We start from the raw sequence: 9,913 nt of genomic DNA on the forward strand, positions 1-9,913 counted from the left end.
ATTTCTCACTACTTACTGTAAAAATTGGGAAGTGCGAAGTGGGTTGTGAGACCTTTCACTACTCACTTCACGCTTCTCACTTTTTAAAGTGAGAAATGAGAACGACAATTGAGAAGTCTCTCTTCTCACTCCTTATTTCTCATTTTTTAAATGACCCTTTCGACCAAATGACTTTCGGCCTAATGGTCTGTTCGGCCAAATGGTATATTCGGCGACGACTTTCAGCGTAATGGCATTCGGCCAAAACACAAGTAAAACATGAGTATCACTAGTGTCCATCTACGAATTAGACCGTAATAATGCTTGCCTGACATGAATGCCACTCAAATGGTAAAATGTCATAAGGCCGATACAAATATTTAAAATCCATTTTGTCTCCCCCCCCTCGGATTTTTTTTGCCGAAAAATGATATTTTGAGGGGGCAACAAAATAAAATTCGGATAATTTTGAGGATTTTCAAAACATTCTTCAACAAATCCGAGGAGTTTTTTGATTTTTTTCATTTTAATATTTATTTTTTATTATAAGGGGGGGGCTTGACCTTTCGGAGACTAGTAGGACAAAAGGTCAATTAAATATTTGTAACGGCCTAAATAAAAAATAATAATAATAAATGATAGCATATTTCGTAGTTGCTAGCCCAACAAACAATTTAAGCAAAATAAGCTGATCTTTTACAATGTTGTGAAAACTCATATGTGAATATGTACAATATGTGGAAGATATTGATTTGAAAAATGTATTGGAGGTAACCACTTTCCCTTCGATGGGACTCGAACCCGGAAAGGGAAAGTGGTTGCCTCCAATACATTTTTCAAATCAATATCTTCCACATAATGTACATATTCACATATGTATGAGTTTTGATTGACACAACATTGTAAATTAATGTCGAAGTCGGGTGGTTTAATCCCCGGAAATTGGCAATTAGCTTTGATTGAACTGATTTTTTAGTTGAAGAAGCTTATTTTTCTCGGAATAAGCCTTTTATCACTCTGTCAATTTTTAGTGGGAGCTGGTCTTTTGATTAAAACAATAGTGATCACAGTCAATATAGGATAAGAAGAGGGAAATTTATTCGACAATCATTACTACAATAGACCGAGCAATCCTCTGCATCTCCATGATTGCCATTTGAAAGCAAAAGTGGGATAGCTGAGACGATAAAACGCGTTGTGTTTCGCCTGATAAGCTATAGCACATTCCATCACGTACTCCACAAACTACAGTGGCTTATGGAGAATCGCGCTTATTTCGACAGAAACGACGAGTACTACAAGTGCACGATCCATCATGCATAAAATATTCAACTTCAGTGTCTCACGACAAAAAAAAATCCAAGAAACACAAAATCGTATCAGATGCCATATAAGATGCTGTAGTGGAGGTGATGTATCTTTTCAACTGAGTATTCTATTAGCATTTGCATGTCTGCCATTGCATGGGCTACAGATCTTCGATGAACCTACGCCGAATGGAGTATCCTTCTCCAATGGACTCTATCCTGGGCCAATCGCTTCCAGTCGCCCTGAACGTTGAGCGCCCTCAGGTCCTCTTCAAGTGCAAAAAGCCATCGTGTACGCAGCCTTCCACGTAGTCTACGGCCTCTTCCGGGTTCTCTACTAAATATTATCTTCGTTTGACGTTCTTCCGGTATACGAACAACGTGTCCCGCCCACCGTAGTCTGCCGTGATGTATAAGTTTAACAATATCCTGCCCTTTATACACCTGGACAACTCGTGTTCATGCGACGACGCCAGGTACCCCCACCGAGAAGTGATAATTGTTTCTTCGGGAGCTCAGTGGTCACAATAAAAAAACTCAGTGGACTGTAAACTTAACATCCGCGCTTCGCGACGACTTTATTCAAACTCAAATTTTTTGATTCTGACTTCCTGTCCGGTTCGCACTTACCGGAAAAGCAAATTGCAAGAAAAAATCAAGAAAACCTAGCTGTCAAAACAACCCCGTAGGGGGTAGACCTGTGCTACACGGAAAATAACATTTTACAAAATTTAATTCACTTTTCGGTAAACATTCTCCGCCCGGAGCCGGACGGCTCACCACCTTCTACTCCAAATGGTCTTCCTCGTCAATCGGTAGTACAGCTATTTTTGTCGTGGCCCGTTTATAAGTTCCGCTGTTGGTTCGCACGGTCACCACACGAACGTTGCCATCTTTGCCAGGGTGCGTTGCGACGATTCTGCCAAGCTTCCATGTCTGCGGCGGCAAACCATCTTCCTTTAACACCACTAGCATACCTTCGCGCAGAAGTGTCGGGTTTTGTACCACTTTCCACGTCGTTTCAATCCTGTCACATATTCAGCGGACCAACGACGCCAAAATGCCTGTTTTCTCCGCTGAATCAATTGGTATCGGGATAATTTTGACTCCTTCAGATCACCATAGTTAGGCTCGGCAATCGCTGTTAACTCGCGTCCAACTAGGAAATGACCAGGGCTTAAAGCTTGGTAGTCCATAGGATCATCACTTTGTGGGACTATTGGACGTGAATTAAGAATCGCTTCTATTTGATTTAACAACGTACACATCTCCTCGTACGTCAAGTGCGATTCGTTGAGGACTTTGTTCAGATGACCCTTCACGGATTTTACCCCGGCTTCCCAGAGCCCCCCTTGATGCGGTGCCCGTGGCGGAATAAACTTCCAAGTGATGCCACGGGGCTGACAAAATTCCGATATCTTGTTCTCCAGCGTTTGCGACACCAACAAATCTTTTAATTCCGTCAACTGTCGTTCAGCGCCAACGAAATTTGTGCCGTTGTCTGATCGCATTTCGGCGACGTTCCCTCGTCGACTCACAAATCGATGCAAAGCTCCTAGAAATCCGTCTGTCGACAACGAGCTCACCAGTTCTAGATGGATTGCTCTAGTGCACATACATACGAAAACGCAAATAAAGGCCTTCCGAGGAGCTCTTCCTCGGCCCTCCTTCAACAGCAACGGGCCGGCGTAATCAACGCCAGTTCGAGAAAAAGGTTCCGCGGCAGTCACGCGCACGCTCGGTAAATCTCCCATAAACTGTACCACTTTCTTTGGTTTCGAGCAGAAACACCGTACACATTTCTGCAACACGCGATTAATCGTACGTCTCACATTAACTGGCCAAAATGTTGTCGAAATTTCGCAAGCAATCCCTGCAACCTAACGTACAAATGTTCTCGGTGAATAGCCTCAATCACCATATCAGTGAAGGGGCTCTTCTCGGGTAATATCATGGGATGCTTCTGGTCTCGTGGTAGGTCGGAATGCCGGATTCGGCCTCCAACTCTGAGCACTCCTTCACTCTTGTCGTAAATAGGGTTTAAATTCCTGAGCTTGCCCTTCACCGGCTGGCCTCGGTTGATGTCTTTAATCTCCTCCTCATAGACAACGTTTTGCACGACCTTTACCATCGTCAACATCGAAGCACGATAGTCAAGGCCGGACAAATTACCACTTCGACGGTCAACTCCCAATCGCTTCACTCTGCAGTTGTGGATGAACCGTATCACATAACCGAACACTCTTTGCATCTTCCGATAATCACTACAGTTCTGGATCACATCATATAGGCGGTGATCATGTACCACGACAGCCACCATCTCTTCAGAAACACTATTCACATTACTGTCAATGTCCACTTCTTCAAGATTTTGCGTCTCGACTTCTTTCAGTATTGTTAAAAACATCGGACCGTTCCACCAAAGTTCACTCTTCATCAGTTCCAAAGGTTGAACACCCCGGGACACGAGATCCGCCGGATTGTCCTTTGTACGAACATGCTTCCATTCCACATCTGATGTCAGCTCCAAAATCTTCACAACTCGGTTACGTACAAATACCGGCAAGCTTGAGTTCAACTTCTTCAACCAACACAAAACTATCTCGGAATCGGACCTTAGAACCACCCGTCGAAGGGTTAGGTTTAAGGCTTCGCGCACTGTTTTCATCTGCTTTGCTAAAAAAACCGCTGCACACAGTTCTAGCCTCGGTATCGTCATCTCCCATGGCGACCCGACTAGAAGAGCATAACAGAAACTGAACACAATATTAACATATTGTGATATTTATAACTTATTTTGATACAATTTTGTTCTTTGTAGCCATTATCTTACAAATGTTGTAACAGAATTTTATCATAATATGATTTAAAAATGCTCAACACCGAATTGCCCAACAGTAGGCAATTAAAATATATGTAGCAAAGTCTCCCAGCCATATAGATATCATAACGCTGATATAATTTGGAAAGATTGCCTTATTTGTAATCTTGTTAGTTTCAATTTCTCGAGAAATATTCTTTTTCAGACAAAAACAAAATTTCTGATTGTTGACCACAATCTGGAGACGTATCACGAATTGTAAAATTTGCCACTGCACAGAAACAATATATTTTGTATCTAATTCTGTTATAAATTTCTAACAAAATATGTTATTTTTATGATAAAATTGTAACAAAATTTGATAGTTTTTTGTTTCCAGTAGTGTAATTTTTGATAAAAATTTAGATATTTTAACAACATCCTGCACCATGTTTCTAACAAATTTTGTTATAAAAATTTAGTATAACATGATAACATAGGTTGATATAATTTTCATATGACCTTCTAGTCGGAGAGGCTTCTTCCCTTTCCACTCGATTTAACTCCTTTAACGGTGCAACTCTCGATTTGCCACAAATTAACCTTACACTCACTACTCCATCAGCATTCACGCTCCGCAGGTATATACAGCAACCGTAAGCACGTTGAGAGGCATCTGAGAAGCCATGCAGTTCGAACGCGACCGGATCATTAACCGCAACACACCTCGGAATCTTCATGTTGTTGATTTCGCACAGTTCTTTTCTCAGCTTACTCCAGATTTCAAACTCCTCACTGGAAATCGCGTCATCCCAGTCCAGCTTCTTCCACCATAACTGCTGCATCACCAACTTAGCCAGCACCACAATTGGGCCCAAGATACCGAGAGGATCAAATAATTTTGCTATCTCACTCAACACCTCGCGTTTCGTTGGAACTCTTGAAGTAATCGCCAACGCCGGGACTCGGAACAAAAATTCGTCTTCAACCGGATCCCACAAAAGTCCAAGTGTTTTTATCACTCCGTTTACATCCATGTCCTCGAAACAAAGCGGCCGGTATACCTTCTAACAGCATTGGGTCGTTTGCACACCACTTGTGCAATCTGAATCCGCCCCGTTCCAACAAACTCTGAAGATCTTCACGTAGCTTTTTTGCCTTCTGTCTAGTATTTGCCCCAACCAGCGCGTCGTCAACATAAAAGCATTTCAGAACGATCTCGCTAGCGTCCGGAAAGCTGTCTCGCTCGTCGTGGGCCAGTTGGACCAACGATCTCGTCGCTAAGAAACCAGCAGGTCCTATCCCATACGTTCTTCTTCTTCTTCTTCTTCTTATTGGCATTACATCCCCACACTGGGATAGAGCCGCCTCGCAGCTTAGTGTTCATTAAGCACTTCCAAAGTTATTAACTGCGAGGTTTCTAAGCCAGGCTACCATTTTTGCATTTGTATATCATGAGGCTAACACGATGATACTTTTATGCCCAGGGAAGTCGAGACAATTTCCAATCCGAGAATTGCCTAGACCGGCACCGGGAATCGAACCCAGCCACCCTCAGCATGGTGTTGCTTTGTAGCCGCGCGTCTTACCCATACGTTACCCGCTGCAATTCCAGATCCATCAATGGCTGAGATCGCTCGTCTCGCCATACACATCTCTGGTACTTCGTGTGTTCATCATTTACTTTCACTTGCTCGTACATGCGCTGCACATCGGTCGAGAAAACGTACTTGTGCAGGCGCCATCGTAGCAGAATGTCGAACAATGGGCTCTGCACCGCTGGTACTTCCATCAACACGTCATTTAAGGACAAGTTGGTCGTTGTTTTCGCAGACGCGTCGAACACCACGCGCAATTTGGTGGTTGAACTGTCGGGCTTCAATATGCAGTGATGGGGCAAATAGTAAGCCCCGACCGCGTCCTTCTCGGAATCGTTCAAAATCCTTGCGTGTCCAAGCCTAATGTAGTCCCTAATAAAATCTCCGTATCTTCGCTTGGTATCGGGACACTTCTCCAATCTGGTTTCTAACGCCTTGAACCGCTTTTCCGCTTGTACTCGCGAATCTCCGAGCTCGCCGGATCCTTCACGAAACGGAAGTTTGACAACATACCGCCCATCGTCTCCTCGAATATGTGTAGCTACAAAATGGCGTTCACACTCGTCTATCTCCGAAGACTCAATTACCTGCTCGTCAATCATCCAAAAGCGTTTCATCAGCTCGTTCAACTGCTCGTTGTTACTGCTGGTGCGAATCACTTGGTAGCCTTGAATGCTCACAACGCTTAGGACATTGCCCACGGGCCCAGCAACCAGCCACCCAAGAAGACTCTCCTGCAACCATGGTAATTCAGCCGACATTCGAATCTTGCCAGCCCGCATCAAATCGAAGAACAGCTCAGCTCCTATCAGCATATCAATCCGACTGGGGTCGAAGAACCTCGGGTCGGCCAACTGTATGTCACTGGGAATCGGCCAATCCTTAGCATCGAGTTTCAACGAAGGTAGAGCTCCAGTAACGCGAGGTACTACCAGATAATCCAGAGAAAATTCGTAGCCTGTTACTCTCGACTTCACTGTTGCGTTGATCTTGAACTTCACGGCTGTTTTTGTACCATTCACACCGACAATCGGAGTGTTCACGTAGCTCTTGGGCAAACTCAGCACATCACTCATCCTCTCTGAAATAAAATTTGCCATTGTGCCGGAGTCGAGTAATGTACGGCACTTATGGTTGTCCCTCCAGCATCGATCACGTTCACGATTGCAGTCGCCAGCAATACCTGTTTCGCTGCTACGGCAGTGGTAGTGGAAACTTCACATTTCGCCACAGTGCGTGGAACTTGAACACTCCCAGAAGCGTCAGCAATAGGAACCGCTTCGACCTTGTCCACCGCTCCATCCTTGTTCTCGACCTTGTCCTTCGGATGCATCAAGCTGTGATGCTTATTCCTGCAGCCGCACCACTTACTTCCGTCGGCCTTGCAATTTGCCGTGCGATGTCCTCGCTTCAAACACAAAAAGCATAGACCAAGCTGCTTAGCCTTGGCATAACGACTGTTCACGGTCATCTTTTTGAACACCTCGCAAATTTCAACCGAGTGCTCATCATTGCAAATGGGACAGCAATTCATCTGAGGAACAGTAGCCGCATGCACCTTGCTCATTGTCGGCAGAACACCACATCGTTGGTTCGTCAAGTGTTTGGTCTTAGGCGGATTTGCAGATGGCTCACACCGCTCTAACATGTAGCAGCGTTCCCGCAAAAACTTCATGGTTTCCTCATATTCAGGCAGCTGTCCATGTTCCACAGTGGCCTCCCATGCCCTGCGTGTTTCAGCATCTAATCTGGAGATGACCAGATTCACGAGTATCGATTCGGACAACTTGTCTTCCATCTTAAGGTTGTGGAATGCAAGAGACTCCAATCGTTTCTCCACACCGTCAAGTAGGGCCTTCAGTTCCAGATGGCTCTCCCTCGCCATGGGTTTCACTGCCAGTAGTTGAGTGATATGGCCTTGGACCACCGTTCGGAGATTTTCGAATTTCTTCGCCAAAATCCTCCACGCTCCATCGTAATTGTTGTCATTCAGTGTTTGTTGATCTATGGCCCCCTGAGCCTTACCAACTAGCGCTTTATCTAGATAATGCAGTTTGGTAGCAGGCGAATCTCCAGTGCACTTATCCACGATATCCTTGAATCTGTCCCTAAACTTGTGCCAGCTGTTATAACGGCCGTCAAATGTCCGCAAAGGGGTTTGCTGCACCAAAAGGGATGGTACAAACTACGCAGGTCTCAGTTCTCCTTCGCCTTGCTGGTGAATGCGCTGAATTTCGACCGGCTTCATTTGCCTTTCAGTATCCTGCCTTTGAGCATCATCATGTGCCTGGATCATTTCAGCAAGAGAAATCCGCACGAACTCGTACATCTCCTCGAAATCAATGTAATGCCTTTCAAACTCGACTCGCCGCGTTGGGTCAGCGAGATAAATCCGATTTTGTAGCGAGTTGTATTCATTGAAAGCAGCGATCGTCGTTTCAACATATAGTTTAAGGCAATGATAAGAGAACTTACCGTGATCCTGGTTCGCGGTTTCGATTGAACGCCGGATGCGTTCCACCTTACCTCTTGTAGCAATTAGACACTGTTCCAGGGCAAGAACAGATTCCGCCATTTCGATATGTTTTTGGCGTGCTAGTTGTTCTTTCTTCACGCTTGCACACTGGTGGTTAGCGTTGGTGTAGTGCCAACATCAGCTTCTACGCCTTTCGCTACTGTCTCCCGAGGAGAGCGAATCATAGAAGCGACCGAAACGGTAGAAGGCGTCGAGAACAAAATTCTTCTTTTCGGGTTTCCCGATCGCAACAGCATACCACTATCACTTTTTTCTGGTTCTTTTTTAAGCTCCAATTTCCCTCACTGATGATGACAAAAACTATTGGCTCATCGTGAGCTGTCTTCACTTTCTTCGCTTAAAGAGCCGGTTCACTCGACCTTCGGTCGTCAATTTTTTCAAAGCACATCAAAATCTTCCGGCACAACTGCCAACACTGTTTTCGATGGACACAGACAGCGATCTTTCAAATATGGCCGCCACCCTGCACTTCACAAAAGCTTCTTTTTGCGTAGTATCGACAAAATGCTTCCGGCACTTTTGTCAACACATTTTGATAACCACGGCAACACTCAGCTTGTTTCTCTCCACACGGCACCTCAAAAATGCTCTGGTACCCCACGAACACTTTTTTCAACGGATGGCGTGTTACATCGACCAATCAATATGGCCGTCGACCCTTCACACAGCAGCTTAAACTCGGCTCCCTCTCACCTGCACTGCACTAGAGAACCTTTCTATAGGCCACCGCGCGTCAACTTTTCTTTAAAAGCACTTTTCCTGGTCACTTGCCGGATCACTACCAGAGTCAAGACCGCACGTGCATCCGTGCAAAGAGGAAGAGTGTATCCTCAATTTGCAATAATAACAATGGGATAGCCATATTGAATTTGGTATTGGATTGAGGATACACTCTTCCTCTTTCCAACGATATGCTGATCCCTAAGATCGGTTGAGAAATGTTGGAGTTATGACAGTTTTGGTGAATCAAGAATTGACAAAAATCGAGGGGTCCATAAAAGTGATTTCGTGCATAACTAATGAGGGGTCCATCTTTCTGAAAAATTTAACTCGGATCCCTAATAAACTCGCCGGAAGCATTCGAATGGACATAAATTTGGGCATTTTCAAAGACCTCGTGCAAATAGTGGCTCGGTCTCAGCGAAAATTACTGACATGTATAAGATACGAAATAACAAAAAGTAATATACAAAATATTCAAAGCATAACATATGTTGTTATTACAATATCAAAGGCAAAACATAATTATGTTTCGTTTTGTATTAAAATATCTGATAATGTTATGCCTAAAGTATTTATTTTGGATATTAATTTTTGTTATTATTTTTTGTCATGTTACCTCTTATTCATATCAAGTTCATAAGAACTGCTGTTTTCAAGATATTAGCTTCTGCTCAGGCTCTATAACAAAATGGTGTGACGTTTGCCATATCACGAAGTAAGCCATGGAAGCAAAACACTTAAAAATAGCAAATTAGTGCTTGAAAATGGAAAAAACGGTAATTTTTCATTGCAATAATATGGGGTTATTTTCAATTATCCCCTCGATTTAAACACTCTGAAATGAAGCCTGAAAGTAGCAGAATAAGGTCGAGAAAACAGATTGAAAAAAAGTTTGCGCCATTCATAGATACAGCCGTTAGAAGAAAACGTTTTTTTCGAAGAAAAACCTCAATAACTTTTGATCCGCATG

General features: G+C 43.9%; 3 protein-coding genes across 3 annotated transcripts; all 3 read right to left on the reverse strand.

The window, feature by feature from the left end:
- Window positions 1-2,072: 2,072 nt before the first annotated feature.
- On the reverse strand, window positions 2,073-5,123 carry LOC134203809 (uncharacterized). Its single transcript, XM_062678656.1, has 5 exons — window positions 4,742-5,123; window positions 3,205-4,022; window positions 2,551-3,088; window positions 2,264-2,502; window positions 2,073-2,222 (listed from the first exon to the last, which is right to left on the reverse strand). The coding sequence occupies exons 1-5, from the start codon at window positions 5,121-5,123 to the stop codon at window positions 2,073-2,075; spliced, it is 2,127 nt and encodes a 708-aa protein (XP_062534640.1).
- Window positions 5,124-5,671: 548 nt separating this feature from the next.
- On the reverse strand, window positions 5,672-6,760 carry LOC134203810 (uncharacterized). Its single transcript, XM_062678657.1, has one exon. It carries the CDS (start codon window positions 6,758-6,760, stop codon window positions 5,672-5,674), a length of 1,089 nt encoding a protein of 362 aa, XP_062534641.1.
- On the reverse strand, window positions 6,757-8,259 carry LOC134203811 (uncharacterized). Its single transcript, XM_062678658.1, has 2 exons — window positions 8,160-8,259; window positions 6,757-7,724 (listed from the first exon to the last, which is right to left on the reverse strand). Exons 1-2 carry the CDS (start codon window positions 8,257-8,259, stop codon window positions 6,757-6,759), a joined length of 1,068 nt encoding a protein of 355 aa, XP_062534642.1.
- Between the last annotated feature and the right edge of the window lie 1,654 nt (window positions 8,260-9,913).

The sequence above is a fragment of the Armigeres subalbatus genome, unplaced genomic scaffold, assembly GCF_024139115.2.
Source record: "Armigeres subalbatus isolate Guangzhou_Male unplaced genomic scaffold, GZ_Asu_2 Contig245, whole genome shotgun sequence".
In the NCBI taxonomy this organism is placed as follows: domain Eukaryota; kingdom Metazoa; phylum Arthropoda; class Insecta; order Diptera; family Culicidae; genus Armigeres; species Armigeres subalbatus.

Coding starts and splice junctions, on each gene's coding strand:
- LOC134203809 (XM_062678656.1), bottom strand. CDS start 5,123: ATGGATGTAAACGGAGTGATAAAAACACTTGGACTTTTGTGGGATCCG. Junction 3,089..3,204: donor AGAGCCCCTTCACTGATATG/GTGATTGAGGCT, acceptor CGCGTGTTGCAG/AAATGTGTACGGTGTTTCTG. Junction 2,223..2,263: donor CCCGACACTTCTGCGCGAAG/GTATGCTAGTGG, acceptor TTGCCGCCGCAG/ACATGGAAGCTTGGCAGAAT.
- LOC134203810 (XM_062678657.1), bottom strand. CDS start 6,760: ATGAGTGATGTGCTGAGTTTGCCCAAGAGCTACGTGAACACTCCGATT.
- LOC134203811 (XM_062678658.1), bottom strand. CDS start 8,259: ATGGCGGAATCTGTTCTTGCCCTGGAACAGTGTCTAATTGCTACAAGA. Junction 7,725..8,159: donor AACCGCGAACCAGGATCACG/GTAAGTTCTCTT, acceptor TGCATTATCTAG/ATAAAGCGCTAGTTGGTAAG.